We start from the raw sequence: 21088 nt of genomic DNA, 5'->3' as shown, positions 1-21088 counted from the left end.
GCACTATTCCTTTATTCTGCTAAAGTGATAATAAGATATCTTCTTACTTGAACACCTGGCTCCCCATGAGGTCCAACTGGGCCCTGCAAGACAGCACAAACATAATGTCACTGGTGTTCCCTGTAAATCCCTGAAAATCCACAGAGCTCTTCTGCTTTTATCTCAGATGTATGGAAAAAAACGTCTAGATTTAATGACCTGCCAGAGAACTTCAATTTTTCAAGAAATAGCAAACAATATGTAATTTTCACTCATGAAACAAGAATACTAGAACAATACAACAATATAAGGGCATGCAAAAAAATTGAAAAATGGAAGAGAACATAAAAATTAGGTAACATGTTCAAAGAAGAACTCATCACACTGCAGCCCAGATGTCACCATCAACACTGTCACACTGCAGCTACAGCAGAAGAAATTAGACAACTTTACAAACTATGTGAACCACAAAGTGACTACAATAAACAGGAGTGCAGGAGGAGTATGTGATAATGCTACTGTGTGGACATGGCACATTCATTGTCTTGTAGGTTTAGAGAGTGCTCTTGTCATACCTTGTACTTATTTGTTTTTCCACAGTGGTACTTTCTTAAGGGAGTTTCTGGATATTACAGAAAAAATCTTTTAAAACTCAAATTTAAAACACCTTCAACTTCATGCATTATTTCCAGGTAGATCAGCATGTGCTCTACTTACTGGAGGTCCAGGCATTCCCATTCCAGGTTCTCCCTTCTCTCCTGGATCACCAGGAACTCCCGGCACACCTCTTTCCCCCTGATGTACAGCAGCAAAGAAGCGATTATGCACAGAACAGTAGGGACGGTGTTGGGTGAGTGATACACTACATCAGGTCTGCGTCAAATGTAACACTTTGCATTTAGACTTTACACTTCTAATTCTGTCTTTTCTGACCACAAAATCTTTTGCTTCATGTTTGCCATATTACTCCAATGCTTTGTTGCAAATTCCTTGTGCTTTTGTAGTATTTGTTTTCCATACAGACAAACTTTGTGAAGTGGCTGGGAAATTGTAGACTAATGGACATTTCCTCACACCTCAGCCACTGAACTTTGTAGTTCTTTTAGAATAGCTGTTGGCCACATTGGCATCCCTAACTATATTTCTCCTTGCCCAGCTGATCAGTTATTAAGGACAGCTTGACAATCTCTGGGTGCTTTCCACTTCTTGATGATTGTCTTAATATTATGTCCTTTAAATGGACAGTTTTATCCCTGGTTGTTATAAAATCCCCTTGGTCTTCATGGTTGAATTTGTGCAAAAAAAAGATACCTGAGGGATCTTACAAAAATAGGTACTGTATATTTATTCTGAAATCATGTGAACCACTATTATTGCACACAGATTAATTATGTTGCTCTTCATGGTAATTTTGGGCACCTGAAACCTAAATTTGACAAAGGGTTTGAATTGAGTTATTCAGTTGTGGCTATTTTCTTTTAATATTGGTTATATATTTACTTGATTTTTGATTTTTGCTTTAAAAGTGTGGAGTAGATAAAAAATAATTACTACCTCAAAGTTCAAGACAACTCTACAAGGGTAGGAATACTTGTGTATGGCAGTGTACACCATCAAAGTCGTACATTAGGGGAAGGTGTTATTTGTGAGGCACTGTACACAGTGTACACAGGCACTATATATTGTAGATAATTTGACAATTGCTTTTTTAGAAAAAACAGTTTCAAAATATGGGCTGGCGGTGTGTTGGCTGAAAACTATTGAGTCTTTTCTCTCAGCTTCACATTATCACTAAGAGGCTTCTAGGCCACATCAAAATACTGACACCTACCTTTGGGCCCCGGGATCCTTTTGGACCTGGTACTTCTTCTCCCTGTTAAATAAAGTAACAAAAGAATGTTAAATTCCATCCAAGTATTTTCAATCTTGTTATCTACTTCAATAGTATGCAAAAGACAAGTTGGAACCTTAACACATGCCACTGATAGGTATTTGATTTCTACAATCACTGCTCCATATATTATGTAACAACAAGAACCACTGTAGCTGCAGCACATCTACTCCTTCAGTGAGACAAAAAAACAACAAAGTGTAACACTGAGGTTTATAATTACACTAAGGACTAAGCGTTAAGAATATTAAAAAAAAAACTTTCTGTGGTCTTGAACAGATAACAACCCTAGCATAACATTCAGTAGCTCCACTAATTCAAGCTTTTGGAAATGCATCCGAGATGTGTCTTTCTGATACACAGCACATCTTAACTTTAAAACATACCAGAATATGGATCCATATTTAACACCTTCAATATTGTAGAGCCCAACATCAGCACTGCCTAATTTACTACGTCTACGTGGAGTGGGACCCTAGCTGTAAGTCACCTGGTAATCATAAGACAACCAACCAATGGTGAATCCTTTGGGTGGAGAAGGACACCACACCTTGCTTTAAAACTAATCACCAACCATGATTATAAGACTTAACTTTCTCCAACTTGAAACCTGGCATTCTGATAAGCTATTCAACCACATGACTGTAACCACTATTGTCCTTTCCTGCAAGACTTTCTCAGGAACAAGAGAAATAATGAGACTAGCTAGCCAAATCTAATTCTGCTGACATGCCTGAATATTGATGTAAATTCAGTAGTAGAAGCTACAGCCAGGGCTAATGAACTAAGTTTCTCCTCACCCACGTCTAGCCTGTGGCTGGACTCAAGCAAGACTTAGCACTGGGCTAAGGGGTAGGTTGTACAAAAACTGTTGGATAAGCCACTTGAGATCGATTCTTTGTGTATTTCTTCATATTGTTAAGTACTGTCTTCAGGATTAAGGGTTAAATTCAACTTCTCTCTTTTTTCCAGTTCTGATGAGACAACCTATGGCACCAGACTGATTTAAATTACTAGACTGATAACATCAAGTGTTATAATCAATATTATCAATGTCAGGCAATCTTAAGTGAGTGACTAAGTGAAACTGTCAACATTTTGTATCAAGTCAGATTGATTTACATATACTGTATGTTCATTCTTATTGGTTTGTAACTCATTTCATTGTTAATTTAAATATATACAGTGCCTTGCGAAAGTATTCGGCCCCCTTGAACTTTTCAACCTTTTGCCACATTTCAGGCTTCAAACATAAAGATATAATTTTTTTATTTTATGTGAAGAATCACCAACAAGTGGGACACAATTGTGAAGTGGAACGAAATCTATTGGATTTTTGAAACTTTTTTAACTAATAAAAAAATGAAAAGTGGGGCGTGCAAAATTATTCGGCCCCTTTACTTTCAGTGCAGCAAACTCACTCCAGAAGTTCAGCGAGGATCTCTGAATGATCCAATGTTGTCCTAAATGACTGATGGTGATAAATAGAATCCACCTGTGTGTAATCAAGTCTCTGTATAAATGCACCTGCTCTGTGATAGTCTCAAGGTTCTGTTGAAAGCGCAGAGAGCATCATGAAGACCAAGGAACACACCAGGCAGGTCCGTAATACTGTTGTGGAGAAGTTTAAAGCCGGATTTGGATACAAAAAGATTTCCCAAGCTTCAAACATCCCAAGGAGCACTGTGCAAGCGATCATCTTGAAATGGAAGGAGTATCAGACCACTGCAAATCTACCAAGACCTGGCCGTCCCTCTAAACTTTCAGCTCAGACAAGGAGAAGACTGATCAGAGATGCAGCCAAGAGGCCCATGATCACTCTGGATGAACTGCAGAGAACTACAGCTGAGGTGGGAGAGTCTGTCCATAGGACAACAATCAGTCTTACACTGCACAAATCTGGCCTTTATGGAAGAGTGGCAAGAAGAAAGCCATTTCTCAAAGATATCCATAAAAAGTCTCGTCTAAAGTTTGCCACAAGCCACCTGGGAGACACCCCAAACATGTGGAAGAAGGTGCTCTGGTCAGATGAAACCAAAATCGAACTTTTTGGCCACAATGCAAAACGATATGTTTGGCGTAAAAGCAACACAGCTCATCACCCTCAACACACCATCCCCACTCTCAAACATGGTGGTGGCAGCATCATGGTTTGGGCCTGCTTTTCTTCAGCAGGGACAGGGAAGATGGTTAAAATTGAGGGGAAGATGGATGCAGCCAAATACAAGACCATTCTGGATGAAAACCTGTTGGAGTCTGCAAAAGACCTGAAACTGGGACGGAGATTTATCTTCCAACAAGACAATGATCCCAAACATACAGCAAAATCTACAAAGGAATGGTTCACAAATAAACGTATCCAGGTGTTTGAATGGCCAAGTCAAAGTCCAGACCTGAATCCAATCGAGAATCTGTGGAAAGAGCTGAAAACTGCTGTTCACAAACGCTCTCCATCCAACCTCACTGAGCTCGAGCTGTTTTGCAAGGAAGAATGGGCAAGAATTTCAGTATCTCGATGTGCAAAACTGATAGAGACATACCCCAAGCGACTTGCAGCTGTAATCGCAGCAAAAGGTGGCTCTACAAAGTATTAACGCAAGGGGGCCGAATAATTTTGCACGCCCCGCTTTTCATTTTTTTATTAGTTAAAAAAGTTTCAAAAATCCAATAGATTTCGTTCCACTTCACAATTGTGTCCCACTTGTTGGTGATTCTTCACATAAAATAAAAAAATTATATCTTTATGTTTGAAGCCTGAAATGTGGCAAAAGGTTGAAAAGTTCAAGGGGGCCGAATACTTTCGCAAGGCACTGTATATATATATACTGTAGTATACTTTGAATCTGTATGCAGACATTACATTTTTGGTTTTGTTTGATTGATTAATAGTCACCATAAATATAGTTTTGTAATATACTATTCCAATTTCTAATTGGTCCCATAAATTCAAACCATCTTATCAATACAAAAGACACAACAGCTGATATATTAATGAAATTCAGCAGCAAAAGCTAAACTGAACTTCATTTAGTAAAATTAAAGCAAACTTTTTTCTGAAACTGCTTTAATGCACTGCAAGGTCAACATAAAGACAAAATATAGTCACAGGCTCTGAGACAATTAATAGGCATCTGTATAGATTCAATACAATCAAGATTATTTCTATGTAAAGTCATTCATATTCTGTATACATAATAATCTTATTTTTCACAATGAAATGCATGGGTTTCTATTTTCCTCCATTCCTGCTGGGCTAAGCTAAAAGAAAAACCTCCAGAAAAAATATTGCCATTAACGAAGCTGCTTTTCTTTATACTTTCCAGTTTGCTCCTTGAACAGTGATGAACAGAAATAGTCAGAAATCCTTTCTGATTTCACAGATACCCTGCTGTTGTAAGACTGCTTAAAATTTCACTGTCATCTCTCAGGCCTTAAAGCAAGCACTTGGCCCCCATGGTCACGCTGTTCTCTTTCACGCATTCTAACGCTACCGTCTGAAAAATGGATTCAGATGTTTAAATATCTCCGCAGTTTTGTGAGTCTGTGCTTACGTACATGTAACCCTTGATCTACTGCACGTTACTGCATAGTAACATTTGAGCCTTTGCTCAATGCTGTAGTTTTACCTTTCACCATAGCAGTATAAATAAAAACATAAAGCAGCTTATGACAAAGCCTAAAAAATATTTTAGGTGGCTACAGATGCTAATAACAATATTATGCTGCAACTGTTCACTGTGTCAGGATTTCTACCATTTATTAAAATTAGCATTGCAGCTGATTCCAGCAGTTCTGCTTTGCGTTTGTTTCTATTCAGTCTCTTTCAGATTGGCTGAGTTGTGCATTTATGCATACAATGCTTTAAAATTGTAACTTCTTTCATAACTACTTAAGTAGCAGTCATACTTTACATACCCCTTCATTTGAAATCTTTTGAATAAAAAATAATGAAATCCCCAAGCACAATTAAATTTCACCTGCTTTACATTCACTATCATTACTCATTAAGGCAATGCAGGTTTGACTCATGATGTACACTGAAAAGGAATGGAAACATTCATTGACACCAATATCTGTCTGCTACCAGAAGTTAGAAAAAGGATCTACAGAAATACATTGTACAGCAATTGTGTTCACTACAGCTCTGCTAATCCATAATTTACCGGCTTTCCTGGCATTCCCAATCCTGGTATTCCGGGTTCACCTTTAGGACCAGGGGGTCCTGGAGGACCAGTTACCCCACCGGAGTCTCCCTAAAATAAGAGCAAAGGTAGTATTAACATTAAATGTCACATAGAGATTTTTTTTAAAAAAAGATAGATTCGTCAGGACACCCTCCAGATAATCATCCATGTTGAGGTTATTCTCCCACCATTAGGTTCATGTATTGTACAAGATCTATAAAATCTACTCTAACTAAGAAGTTACACAGCTGATGTACAGTATCTAACTGATAAAAATCTAACTTTTCTCACTTTCACAGCTGTTGCTTGCCTTGTTAGCGATTCTTCAGGTATAATGGAAACATAACAAAATAGGGTGAGGCACATTTAACAGATAGACATAGCTGACTCTCATTCCTCCCTTGTTAGTGAATTTGTATATAAATGGGTGATTCCAAATTGGAGTGGTTTAAGAGGAAAATTGGAATCCAAAAGTCAAGAAAAATAAAAAGGTTTCTCTTTTGAAAACGTTTCTTGGAGGAATATGCTATGCTATACTCTGATATAAGACTGTGTACTCAGGCAGGTGCAGTGCTGGTCCTGACTCACTCCCTGAGCTATTACAACAGAAGCTTTATCACTGCAAAAGTCAGAATGAACAGTAAAAGTAAAAAAGAAAATATACACAGCAGCAAGCAATACAAGAACAACTGTAATGAGAAATAAATTGTCTAAATACCAGAAAGAGCAGACAGTATGAACTATCTAAATAAAAATATGAAGTTAATTCCATTGTACACTTTAAAGGGAATGAAATAAAGAACCACCTTTTCTCCCTTGCTTCCATCTTTTCCCGGCACTCCTGGATCTCCAGGTAATCCCTGGTAAAAGAGGGAAAATCATTTGGATCTGCTTAGTCCAAAGGTATATGGATTTCCCTGCTAGTCTTCTGAAGATGACAGTATTACAGAAGAGACATTTTCTTCCCTAGGATTTGTGCAATCCATCTCTCTCATAAGGAGAGACGCTCATTACACTGAGCAGGTGTGAAGAACAGATTGCGCTGCTACCAACATTCTTCCACATAAAACTTTAAAATCTGACTGTATTCACCAATTAATTCTCAAATTTGATTACTTATCATCTGTGTAACAATTCACCCTCCAGTCTGGCAGCTGATCAGAGCAACATAAAATTACACTGTGACAGGAAGCAATGCAGTCCTAATGAGTTCGATTTGTATTTGTTACCTCTGCTCCCGGTAAGCCTCTAGGCCCAGCTGTCCCTGGGGGTCCTTCTTTACCCTGTTAAATTGCACAATAAAGCCACTCGTAACTGCACACTGACAAACATCACCCGTAATGTCAACTTGCAGCTCCACGCCTTGATGCAACAATGCAGTCATACTCTTACCTTATCAATATGCAATAAGTAACCTCTGCCCTTTTTTATAATATTATGTAGATTTTATTCAGGTACTTAAATGTAATGAGAATAAATAGGACATTTGTGTCATGTTTACAGCTTGTTAAATCACAATGGATTTCAGACAAATCCCTTCTGGCTCTCTGTGTCCCACTGAGCAATGCAAGAATCTCTCTCTGAACAATAAACCAAATTATCTGTCCAGGCCAAAAAGCCAGCAGTGTTTTCATTAGAGAAAGGGAATTGCAGCAATCTCCTTGATTTTTCCCTGACTGTGAAAATTGCAGTTATTTGAACTGAAAAGTAAAGACTTGACATTTTGGTAAAACCTGCAGCTGGTCAACTCATCAAAAACAAAATAAAACTGAAGACTGAGTTAAAAAGTGTAAGGCCAAACCAATTAGAAAAAAATGTGATGTAACTGGTTTTGTAAAATCTTTTCAAGAAAGTTATAAGATATACTGTAGGTTTTGATTTCAGATCCTAGATTGATGACCACTTTCTTACATTTGGAAGTTCAGGGTGTGCTTAGGTGTGCAAATGTGTGCCTGAACCAGACAGCACTTTAGTAGTGTCTTGCTTTTGAAATTTGCTACCTTTTTTCATGGAATAAACACAACCTTTCGTCTGTAAGGGGGCACAAGGCAGAATTAAAGTCTTATACAGAACAAAATATTTGAGAAAATGTGGCACAGATTTGCCTGTAAATTTTATTGTAGGAGCACCTTCAATAGCTTCAGAATCACGGTTGCCAATGAAATCAGCACATCTCTGATTTTCAAACAGTTGGTGTGATACAAAACAAGAACATACCTCTGAGCCTGGATTTCCTATAGGACCTGGTAGACCTGCTTCTCCTTTTTCCCCCTGAAGACAGAAACAATAGATTCATGATTTATGTTTGGATACAAGATACCTAAGGCTCCTAAGAGGGGTCATTTAAAGAAATGAATTCTTATAAAGTCTCTCTTGGGCTGAGCAACAGAAACATTCAAGAACACTTAAACTGTAGCCAGAAGGTCTGAATTTCGTATTGTTTTGTTTGCATCCTCCTTGCATTTTCTTAGGTCTAGAGATCCTTTATCCTCATTTAAAAACTGGAGTTTACATGTTTTCTTCTTATATCAAAGCATTTTCATTTTCTTTTACCTTTAGGCCTTGCAGTCCCTGGATCCCCTTCTCACCCTGAAAGGAAATATCAGGCAACATGTTAGGAAGATGTACACCTAGTTTCCCTCAAAAGAGGTGCATTAATTCACAACAGGTTTTGCGTTCAGTTGCAGTTTACATGTACTGGATGAATGTACATTTTGATGAATACCAACATTGTCTTAAAGGGTCTTATTGCATTTACAGTGCAATGCAGACCTAAAAGTACCTAGGGAGAAATAAAATTGTTTAGAGCTTTGAATGTTAACAGTAACAGAAGTGTTAGTGTACTGTAAGTACAGTAAAAGCAATGGAAGTGTATTTCTGACTTTATGAGATCCCATCTGTCCATTGCTATGTGTCCAACATACTGTATAGACAGTAGGAACTGCACTCAACCGATCACACCACTTGTTTCAGGTCACATATTAAACATGCAACATTAAGATTTTGAACTAAATTTTTTCCATCTCTCATTCAAATAATATTTATAGAATTTTTTGCTTTAAAATTTACAATATTTATTTTTCATTTGCTTGTATTATTCTTTTAGCTCCACAATTCTCTGTGATACCAGGAGAAATTAAACAAAGCAGATAAAGAAGTAAGAGCAGATTTTTTTTCTTTATTTAAGCAATCCAGTACCTTGCAATGACAAGTAATAAATAATAATAATAATAACAACAACAACAACAACAACAACAACTGCTTACACTTATTCTGGACACTCCACTCAAAGCGCTTTACAGGTAATGGGGACTCCCCTCCACCACCACCAATGTGCAGCATCCACCTGGAAACAACTGTACAAAGTACAGGCTTTGTACAGTTGTATCCAACAGAGAGTCTTGGCAAAGGCACCAGAGCCTAACCTGGCAGAACACACCTGGAAGGGACCATCACAGATGCACCAGTCCATCACAGGGCATGCCATTGCACTCACATGTGTGTGCAGGACAGTTTAAAAGACAAGGTTTCACCAAGACAGAATGTCTGTGGACTGTGGGAGATAACCAAAGCAAAGGAAGAAACCCCACAGAGCTCTGGGGAAAGCATCCGAACTCCACACAGAAGGTATTGCAGGCCAGAGATTAATCTGGTACTCTAGAGCTTTGAGGTAGCAGTGCTAACATCCATGCAACCACAGCCACTTCATTCATACTCCCACTTATTGTTGTTGGTTCTAATAGTTAGAGATTTGTATTATCCAAATCCTGATCCATGAGAAAGAAGTTCTTTAGTCTTAATATTGTTTTGGGAATTTTGCTCATACTTACATCTCCCTTTTCTCCCTTCTGTCCCTTTTCCCCTGGTTCACCCTGATTACAGACAGCAAGCAAACAAGATTACAGATGGTGGCAAAAGCTAAAGAAAAAAGCTCAAATTAAAGTTTCAAGTAAAGAAAGGCTTTTTTATTAATGCTATTCCAAGTAATGAAAAAAGGTTCAACTGAAATTCTGCTCACACTGTAAATAAATTTTAAAAATGTATTAGTCCTTTGTGTGTCCTTACTTTAGAATTCAGAATTTTGCATTTTGTTCTTTAAAAGAAGACACACTTACAGATCCAGTTAGATGTCTTAAACCATGAGCTGTCATCACCTGAAAAGATAATAAAGATAGATAAACCATGTTTTATCTGATGTTGTTTAAATACAAGTGAAAATGTGCATTCAAAGCCAGAATCAAAGCAAATCAAAGTCCTGTAAACATTTGGATTAAATGTTCCTGGGGATTCTCAACACTTCTAAGCTTTCCAAGTTGACAGTTAATGAAAATCCTGCACAAAACAAAGAAATACACAGACAGTACTCCTCTCAGCTGGACGAAACAGCAAGCATCCGAAGATCTTGTATTTTCAAAAATATTACAATGTTGTATAAAGATTGCTTCAACATCGAATTTAGTATTACGTAAAGTCTTAATTTAAACTTGCCCATTATCAGAAAATGCCAGGAATGGAATTCAGAATGAAGGGCATTCCACTGTGACGGTTCTGAGCAGAGTGCACTCTATAGCTGTTGCACCTTTGGCAAATGCTATGTCCTTGGGGCTTTTCTCTCCTGTCCTGCAGTCGAGCTTCCCTCTGGCAGCAGCCAGCTCAGGGACTGGCGGTAATTATCTGCGTTTACCCTGGGAAGACCAAAAACTGCAGCTTTCCTCTACAGAGTGACCGCCTGCCGCACACAATCAGGATCCTGAACCTTGATATCCCCCAGAGTAAATTCCACTCCCAGCCTCAGAAATGACATTGCAATTGGAGTAACTTATCTTTCTAAGGCTAACTGATTCTTCAGACAGGGCTATTTTCAGAAACAATGCACAGGAAGATTTCCACAGACTGCCACCACTTTATTGCTCAGTGGGTTTGAAACTGTTTTTACTTTAATTTTTACTCCATCCACTCTTGTAATGGGTGGTGGTGTCTCAACATACAAAGGTAAAAAAATGTTTGCTAATGCCTCCCAGTGTCTTCATTGGTGCACAATACTGTGTAGTAAGTTTAGTTCCAGTGGTATGTGTGTGTTTGCCTACAGTTCAATCATTAAGATTGATGTTTAAGGTAAGGAGAGCAACTAATGTTAATCAAGTATGAAAGATCCACTGAATTACTGGAAGATTCTGTAGCTGTTTCCAACACCAACAATGTTTTAGTAATAAGTTTTCTATGTTGCTTTTTATACACTGTTGCCTGCTTATTTTTGGCTGCTCATTTATTTCAAATTTAGTCATCACTTCTCCTTGTCAAATGTCATTCACACAGGATGGCTGACATGCCATCTATCAATTATGCACAATGCATATGGCCCCCAGAAAATAAACCAGAAAAGGTTTACAGAAAGATTAATAACCCACACTCTGTTTTTGCAGAAAGGCATGGAAGTGATTTACCCTAGAGCTTTTCCTGTACATATTATTAGAAGTTTATCCACTTTTTGACCTTGTTTTCTTCTTCACATTAGAACAGTACACAGTACAGAAAGGTACCACTGGCAATTTAAGTACATACATTATAAAAAAATAGCAACAGACAAAGGTATTTAAAAAAATACAAGAGATCTCATAGCAATGTAATAATAGAGTCCCTTGGTGTAGTACTTCTCCCAACATGTGTTCCATTGTTGCTCTAATACTCTCTAGTGCAGCTGAAATGTATTCAAGGTGCTGCAGTGAAGACCATGCCGTTCCATGTACCACCAGCTGAAAATCACCTCTTAAGGGACTGAGGAGGACTGAGGAATTGGCTTTGTGTGGCCTCAAGGTATTGTACAACAGGATGGTGTCCCGTTTCTAAAGAAAGGCTTTCCACAACCAGTCTCACAGGTTGCAGTGCTGAGTGTTTATTTAGGAAAACTTGATACTAGCACAGACAAGTGATGCACTCCTGTGAGGTGCAGATGATAGAGTTTTACCTGAGCAAACCCAGTGGGGTAGCTCAATTACAAACTCCTTACTTAACAACCTAACTCTTAAACTATAAAACAAGCTAGTTGGACCCAATGGCCTCTTCTCATTTGAAATATGTTCTGATTTTTAAGGGGTTATGTTATCTTAGTAATTGAAATGCCCTTGCATATACATATAATATACATATATTGGTCATTTGCAATTAAGAAAATCCAGGAATATAAAAAGAAATATGACTTATCTTTTGCCATCAGTAATTTGTTATTTATATTATTATATACTACAACAGCTACCATAACAGTAACAGCTGTTATGTAACAGTTGTAAGCACATCAGAAGACACATGTGGAAATACATTTCCTATGAACAGGATGTACTTTACACATAGGATTGTGGGAGTACAGAACAAGACACCCAGGCAGTAGCCAAAAGATTATTCATTCACGAATTCACCTTTAATTTTCTCTGAATAAAAAGAAAATCTCTACAGAAATGTCTTATCATCTTGTTTTCATACAATGAATGTTAAAAGTTCAGAGTGAGTGGGGGTGGGGGGAATACTATGCTCTCTCAATGTTTTGCTTTCAGGAGAGGTTCTCCATTCACTTTTCCTTGAGTCACTGTAGAATTTAAATTCTTTGCAGGAAGAGCCACTGGGGCCTATTTGATTAGTCTGAGCAGCACCACATTTAAAAGCCATTCATCAAATTCTCTTCCACCAGTAGATGACTGTATTGTGTTTGTCTTTCAGGTGATCATCCTGACATGTGTTTGTTTATACGGTACATGGGTTCATGTTTTGTATTTTCTAGTTTCTAGACAAAAACAAAATGTATGTTAAATGTGTGACGCTTTTGCCTTAATTCAGATACTGTACAATATGATGCCATTTTGTGTTCTGCTTCATGACAGCATTCACTCACTGCATGCCTTTGGACACAAAACCCAGCTTTAAATCTATCATTGACAGGTGAGACAAAATGTACCTGCAGATGAACATTTCAGCACTCCTCTTATTCACTCTACACAAGCAGAATACACCACATTAAGCATCTGTAAGATGCTCATGGAAAGAATTTCTAAAATACTGATGTTGTAAGAAAAAAGCTTTAAAAAACATAAAATCATTCTGGTAATCTAAACACAATCAAACCCGGCTATTCAGTGGAAGCACCAGAAAAGGTTGATTGCAATTATACATCTGATTGAAGGAATGACAGAACAAGAAAAAGACAACACAACAATAATGCACCAATTTATTAATTTCATGATAAAAACAACCTGCATGAGCTTCCCTGTTAAGATGAAATCTACTAATATTAGTAATTCATGTGGCTTTGGGCCATAATCATGTTAATAACATTTAATGAAAGTTTTCTTATAAAAAACACATCATAGGATATAAGAGAGTAAACTTTCTATGTGGACAATATGCTTGCAGTATCATCACCTTTTAAAAATACAACTGCAAGAGGTTCTTTAAATTTAAGACTTATTTTTTTCATCAAAAAACACAACTGAGGAACAAGAACTAATTCTATGTTACTTACTGGTCCCGGTGGGCCTCTTGGTCCAACTTCTCCCTAATCAAAGGTAAAGAAGACAATTGTTGGAACTACATTTTCCAGCCTCATGTGTTAAAAAGAACTACAGTATGTGTTTTAGAGTTCTGAATAGTACGATATACAACATAGAAAAGAAGGATGGCTGATCGCTGCATCTTTCAGGGACAGAGTATACTTCTTTCTGTACTGTGGAGCTGTGAAGGTGAAGAATACCTACTAAGACAACTCCCAACCAAACGAGACACAAAAAAGCTTTGCTTCAGGGGGCTTTTGATGAAACGTGAACTCTTGATACGAGTTCAGGGGTGTAACCCCAGCATCCGGGCCAAATTTTCCATTGGCCCTTACCAATCATGGCCTCCTGATAATCCCCCTCTATGAATTGGCTACATTACTCTGCTCTCCTCCCCAATGATAGCTGATGTGTGGTGAGCGTTCTGGCGCACTATGGCTGCCGTCGCACCATCCAGGTGGATGTTACACATTGGTGGTGGTGGAGGGGAGTCCCCATTACCTGTAACGTGCTTTGAATGGAGTGTCCAAAAAAGCGCCATATAAGTGTAAGCAATTATTATTATTATTAAAAGAAGATGTTTTGTGATAGAGCACATGAGTGTTATTATAAACATCTCTCAGTGAGTGTGAGTAATGGAGGAGAAGGGATAGCAATGGACAGTGCTTCTCCAAGAAGCAGAGATCGTTAAAATGCTGCAGTAGGAAGCTCAGAGTCGTCTGTTCAAGTTCATGGTTTCCTGACTCATCTACTGTGTCTTGTTTTCTTTTTCCCAATAGCTTTAAGCCCTGGAGGAAACTTGGAAAATGAATTTTGTTTTATAGATAGTAAAAAAAATGTTTTAGAATGAGATTTCACCAAATGTTCAGTCTACATCATGTCCAGTCCAAATATTAGTACTCCATGTGCCACATAGCTTATGATATGCTAATTACCCGAGCTTAAATTTTTATTCTGTAAAGAAATAAAAACAGTGAAATCTTGACTGATATTTGGTTGACCTCTTCATGTTCTCCTCTTATTTATTTCTTCGTAGTATTTTCCGGTTTAGCCTTCTGATTTGATTGTTCTTAAGCTGCACATTCACAGTCATTCTGAAGGGATCTGAAGAAAGAGTGTGTGCTAGTAGGTTTACAAAACCCGCTGAAGAGGTGTTGTTGTGAAAACACGGTCAATAAAAGAATTCTAAACTATCCCACAATGCCATGCCTTTCAAAACCTGTCAGCACAAAAGGGTAATTAATACTTCACCATTCTTTTAATGTTTGTAAGAGGTGATGTTATTATGAAATTATAATTTGCAGTTATGCTGTGTTTTTTTCTTTTTTACCAGAACTGAATACATATTGATAAAACCTTCATAAGTATTTTTCTGAAAAAGGATTATTCAGCTTAATAGACTTTTTTAATGGTAATTTCTTTCTCTGTTTGATAGGTGATGATAGTTGAGTTTTTCTCATAAAATTGCACCGTTCCATACCACAAGCACAGTTCCTGAATAAAAGCTAAATGAATCCTCATGTGGGGTAATTAAAGTGAATCTATGCAGTTCCAGCTTCCAGCCACCATGCAACAGCCACTGGAAGGAGTGCCTGCACAGTACCTTCTCTCCTTTCATTCCACTGGCTCCTGCTTCACCCGGGGCGCCCTGGGGGAGGACAGCTTCATTAACAAATAATTCTCATTCAAATGTGGACTGAAATGATGCTAAATGTAAGCACTTACAGAATCCCCTCTGTCTCCTTTCAGCCCATCTTTTCCAGGGGCACCAGGGTCTCCCTTTTCTCCCTGAAAGGAACCAGAGACAGAAGGATAGCAAAGCACTTTTCTCATAAGTATCAGCAAACCAAAGACTTCTGGACACCTGGAATATTTAAGATACAAGGATTTTAAATGTTGAAGTGTCCGACACAATTCTTCTACTGAACGATCTCTATTAATTTTTACCGCATGTCAAATCAAGAATTTGCTAGACATTTGAAATGCATTGTAAAGACAGTATACTTGTGTAAACCCTGCACATCCTGTCTTAAATAAATCTAGGTCATGATTCAAGGTCTGCTTCTTTGTCCAACAGATGGCACTAGAGCTCCACAATTAAGTCTCTTTTACTAAAAAGGACACTTGAATTAGGTATATTAACATTATATGGAGGCACATATACTGACATAAACAACACTAAATAAAGAAACACACCAAAATTGGTTTCCAAATGAGTCAATCTTATAAATGACAAAAAAGAAATGTATTGGAAGGTTGTCAGTTTACTATATTTAAAGTTTTATAACTTCAAATATACTTCAGTTGTTTTAAGTTACTCAGAATCTCAATCATATTTTAAATGCATTTGAACACTTCATTACTCAACACAAACGCCTAAATTGTAGTTTTACTGTCACATTTACACCTCAAAGTATGTCCCCTAGTGTTCAAATGATCTGTGTATCTTCTAGAAAAGTTTAGGATGATGCAGGCATATTTTGAATGAAAAGCCATTTAAGAAAAATAGATTTTGGCTCCAGGATACTTTTAACACCATGAATTTTCTGCTGTTTTTTACCCTGCAAGCACTGCCATTTTATTTTCTCTTCACGTATTGTGAGAGAAATTAAAAGTCCTTTTGTCTTGTAATCCAGCCTGTTGCTTCCCATAAATTCCCCTAAATGAATAAAAGTACAGCCCATAAATACTGTAATGCAACAAAATAATTATCCTTCCTGAGTCTCTGCACCTGCATCAAGTTTGCTGCAATGCAATCTGCAGATCTTGCACAGTGCACACACACACTGTACAGTACCATACAGAACATGTTCATTAAATGCTTTAATCACTTAGTTCTTCTGTGTGGAGAAGCATGTTTTTTAAATAATAAAAATAAGCAAACAAACATTAATGAATTAATATAATTTATTTTTCTAGCTGCTTGTACTAGCAGAATAACCTAGTGGAATGTTATCCAGTCAAAATTCTCTACACACAGGGAATGTGAAAATTCTGCCAAGTCTGTACCTCCCTAATGAGAATCTAGTAAAGAAAAAAATAAATCAATAACTGTTGTATACAGTACATACACATGTAATAAATGCATATTAAAGCATTTAAAAATGGGTGCTAGGTGATTTTAGCAGACTTTTTGACAGATTTTCTTTCCTTCATTAGACATTAGCCAAGATTTCTATTTTGCAGGCTGTCTACAAGCCTTAACAAATCCCCCAAAGTGTCAGGTGCAGGTGAAATTAATAAAAAAGAGCAAGGTACCTAGTACCTGTTATTGAACTTAATCTTCCCACTCAGGTGTACCAGACACGCGCCACACTGGAGTCAAAGGCTGCTACTCACACAATATGGAGTATAATATTAGGTACATACAACTATAAAGAACACACATGATAACTGAAATAAGTAATCCAAAGATCTCAGAGTCTGATTTCGCTCACGCGAGAGGTGGTCCTGCTTGTAAATCAGGTAAAAACACCAGCAGACAACACTATGATACACACTGAAACACTTAAGAAAAGTTGCAACAGTCCAGGATACACAGAAGATACTGTACAATGAAGTTAGGTTTGCTCTATTATTTGCAAACAGTCAATTGGGTCATATGGTACATTTAAATCAGCTAGCCCTGTGTAAGCCATCTATACTTTTAGTGTCCACTTTTTGTTTAAAAACAAACACATAAACTATGTGGTGTTGCAGACAAGACCTTTCAATCAGTAAAGAAATAATGACACCTACAGTGTAATTGTATTTTGTTATGTGGCACAGTTGGTAACACGAAACATTTGATGGCAACAATGGTCATGGTTAACTATTTGTTGTAATGGGTTTTAACACTGAAAAAATAACATTGTTGTGGCTGCTGTAATTACTAATTAATAAAAAATCTCAAAATGTGTCCAATATAATGCTGAGCAGCGGCATTATACTGTAACGAATAACCGCAAGCTGAAAAATGGCATTTGTGTGCTCTCTGTACTAGAGAGCTTTCCCAGCTAATTATTTTTAAGTTACTCCTATAATGTCATATTCCCTTTTAGTGTAGTAACCCCAAAAGATTGCATTTTATTCCTTATGCTTCTAGCACTGTGTTAAAAGCATTTAATAATGAATTATAGTGAATAAAGTTGTATTCAGTTAATCAACAAATTTTATTTATGAACTAAATACCAATCCCCCTAAAAAGTTACAGAGATAGATAAAATAGAATGAAACTTGCAGGAATGTATCCTTATTTGACTTGGGCCCTTATGAAAGGCCATCCTTTGGAAGTGTCACTGGTAAAGCCCTCCAATCTAAAAGCACAGGGTTTCTATGAATTTGAATGCACTGAAACATTTTTTCTACTATTTCTCCAATTTGGAGGATGTTAGGATATGCCTTGTTTCAAGACAGTGCCTAGGAAGACAAGACTGTTATGAAATTCCTTCCTCCTAAATTAATAGCTTCTTGTAAATCTACTTCTGCCTAAAAAGCGCAAGCCATTACACATATGAACATACCTTTACAATATCAAGGTAAGTGACAGGATTTATTAATTCTGTTCTATATTTAAGATGCATACATATATATTAATTATTTTGATCTTATATCATTAACTGGAACATTACTTCAGATGGGAACATTATCCTTTCAATATTACTTTTCCATTGAAATGTCACAAAAGTTTTATTCGCTTAATAATTATTAATTAAATAAAAATAAACTTAGCACGTTAATTTTGCTTTATATATTGACGAATCAGAGCATAACCCCAAAACAGAAATTAATGTTTCATTGTCAGCTTTAATAATGATCTTTAATTCTTATTGATGGTGTAGCACCACTGACTACTGGTATAAAGTCTAGTATACTGTATGTATCTTTATCTGAGTCAGTTGCAATTTTAATGGTACATCTTTCCAATTTGTAAACTCATCTTAGAATTATTTGCACTGGAAAATAACTTAAAACAATGACTGGAGTGAATTCGAAACAACACCAAATAAACTGACCCCGCTTGAATATAACAACACAGCTGATAAAATGCACTGCAACCATTCTACAGTATGTACATTTCACATTTTTTTCCACACATATTGTTTTTTCTTTTCTGCACTACATCTCACTGTAGTTCAGAGGTTTGCTATTTCTGCATTGGATCAGGAGAATATTGTATCAATTTTCTTATGAAGTACTGTATGTTTTTAAACTATAAACTTAGAAATTAAAATGATATGTCTTTGTTTTATTATTAATGTGTTTTCTCCATTTTAATGTCAGGATTCTTAACATCTTGAATATTTGTTGACTTCAAAGTGTGCTGCTTCAAGGGCAGGTTGCAAATGGTAAAGGCACGAAACCCTTGGTCAGAACCACATGCCTGCAGGGGTTTCAATAATGTAAACAATACATCACACCCTTTTCAGCACACTGCTGTCACTGAGAGATCAGTCTTAGTCTTTCTTCACTTGTGTATGCACAGTCACCAATGGATTGCCATTAAACACTCTTGCAATACACAACACAAGGAGAAAGTTGCGGCATTTTATCTTTTGTGCTGCATGAGTTAGTGCACCCCAGGGTTCAGTGAAAATGATTGCAGACCTTTTTGAAGCACTGAATATAATTACCATCTGCTGGTTATGAATTTCTGAAATGATATACAGGGCAAGGAAAAGGAGTGCTGCTACTTTCTATGCTTGCTGTTTAAGCAACAGTCACCAGAACCCAGAATTCTGTTTAACAACACTTTCATATCATGTCCTCATGCCGCCAATGAACTTTCTGAGAGCCCTGAAGTCATGGTGGCATGGTGGCATAATGACATAGCGGTTAACATTGCTGCCCTGCAGTGCCGGGATCACTTCTGTATCTGGGATGCTATCTGTGTGGAGTTTGTATGTTCTCTCTGTGTTCACATGGCTTTTCTCTGGGTGCTCTACTTTTTTCCAATAGTCCAAAATACAGTATACTGGTAGAGTGTGAGTGTGTGTACTGTATGTCTGTATTAGAGTCTGTCTTCCTGCCCTGCAGATGACTGGTGTTCTATCCAGGACATACAGCACCCTGCTTTATCCCTGTGACCCTGAATTGGAAGAATCCGTCAGAAAATGGATGGATGGGTGGATTAAACTTACACATTAATTATTTCTCAATTTTTGATAATTACACAAGAAAAAAGCTTCAGGTAAACAAACTTGAAAATCTTTTTTTGTGGAGCTGAACAAAATAAACAGCTAAACATCTGTGGGAACTACATTCTAGGACAAGTGCATTTTCAGGGCTAATGTAAGATTGAACTTTTCTGCTGCTTGCAGTGCCTCAGTATTTCACACTGTAGTCTTCGGTTTAAACTTTTAAAGAAATTGGGGAAAAAAAATGATTTTGATAATTGAGATATTTTTTCAATTCTTCCCACAATGGTCATGGGAGTTTGGAACAAGCTGCGCGGATGTGCTGTTGAACCTGTTACTCTGGCTTGTTTCATGAAGAGGCTAGATGTGATTTTTAGATCAAGTACCTATTCGAAACCAAACAAGAGAGGTTTAGATGGGTTGAATAGCCGAAATATTTGTAACGATTTTTAGTATTATTTGGAACTGTTCTTTTTTTTTCACTAAGCAACAGATATTTGAAACTGTAGCTCAAATACACCTTTCAATTGTTTAGGAGACAAAGAAACAACAGTGGTGTTAGTGAGGACAACTGCAATGTAATAATGTACTGCTAAGTACTTGTGAAGATAGCCATGATTTCCCATGTTCCTGGAGAGAACAAGAAGAGTTAGTGATATCAATGCCAGATTCACTCATTTTAATGAATGGAATATATGAGCAAAACTTGTTACAAACATAGTGGGCAAGTTTAAACGGCCAGTTGTGATCTCAGAACTGATAATGCCATATGCGTTTCCTCTCTTCATTTGTCTTTTCCATAAGCTCCTGTGTTAGAAGTTTGGCCTTCTTTGCCTTTCTGTCATATTTGAATTCCACAAGCCATCACCACAGTGCACTACTGTCAGCTCAGCGGTAAGACTTTGACTCAATCGCATACTGGTTTGTATTGGTTGCTTTGATACTTGCAGGTAATTTTCCAACTAATTCTAATTTCTAATTTTAAGATGTAATACAACATTATTGTCAGACTTTTTACTCTTTTTTAATCCAAACCATGGATTTAAAAATTAGATGAAAAAGCCATCATAATGTTTCCTTTAACCCTTGCATTTTCTTTGTTTTTAAGGGGTGTACCACAAATAATACTGGCTAAGCTTTGCATTAAAAGAAAATAAACAGGAATGAAAACTGGTACTATCTGATTATCCTAAAGTGAACACATTGTCTGCTCATCTAAAATAGCCAAACCTGAGTTAAAGAAACAATCACGCTGCTACTGTATATGACTCAGCTAGCTTCGAGCATATTGCACACACTTGGTTAAAAGCATGTAGAGCATGATGCCTCTGAAGGCACCCAATTTAGAACAGGAGGTGAGTCAAAATCCCTCAGAGAGAA

General features: G+C 37.2%; 1 protein-coding gene across 1 annotated transcript in view; it reads right to left on the bottom strand.

Moving 5' to 3' along the window:
• The window catches only part of col19a1 (collagen type XIX alpha 1 chain), a 116659-nt gene that overhangs the window by 32798 nt on the left and 62773 nt on the right, over positions 1 to 21088 (bottom strand). The window contains exons 20-32 of the mRNA XM_069179824.1: positions 15318 to 15380; positions 15196 to 15240; positions 13565 to 13597; positions 10170 to 10208; positions 9885 to 9926; positions 8608 to 8643; positions 8272 to 8325; positions 7284 to 7337; positions 6861 to 6914; positions 6034 to 6123; positions 1811 to 1852; positions 697 to 774; positions 48 to 83 (exon numbers count right to left, since the gene is read on the bottom strand). Of these exons, the coding sequence (XP_069035925.1) occupies positions 48 to 83; positions 697 to 774; positions 1811 to 1852; positions 6034 to 6123; positions 6861 to 6914; positions 7284 to 7337; positions 8272 to 8325; positions 8608 to 8643; positions 9885 to 9926; positions 10170 to 10208; positions 13565 to 13597; positions 15196 to 15240; positions 15318 to 15380 (666 nt within the window). The remainder of the gene's footprint in view (positions 1 to 47; positions 84 to 696; positions 775 to 1810; positions 1853 to 6033; positions 6124 to 6860; positions 6915 to 7283; positions 7338 to 8271; positions 8326 to 8607; positions 8644 to 9884; positions 9927 to 10169; positions 10209 to 13564; positions 13598 to 15195; positions 15241 to 15317; positions 15381 to 21088) is intronic.

This window comes from Lepisosteus oculatus, chromosome 17, assembly GCF_040954835.1.
Source record: "Lepisosteus oculatus isolate fLepOcu1 chromosome 17, fLepOcu1.hap2, whole genome shotgun sequence".
NCBI lineage: Eukaryota > Metazoa > Chordata > Actinopteri > Semionotiformes > Lepisosteidae > Lepisosteus > Lepisosteus oculatus.
The sequence above is the reverse complement of the archived record's forward strand: the minus strand, read 5'-3'. Positions and strand labels throughout refer to the sequence as shown.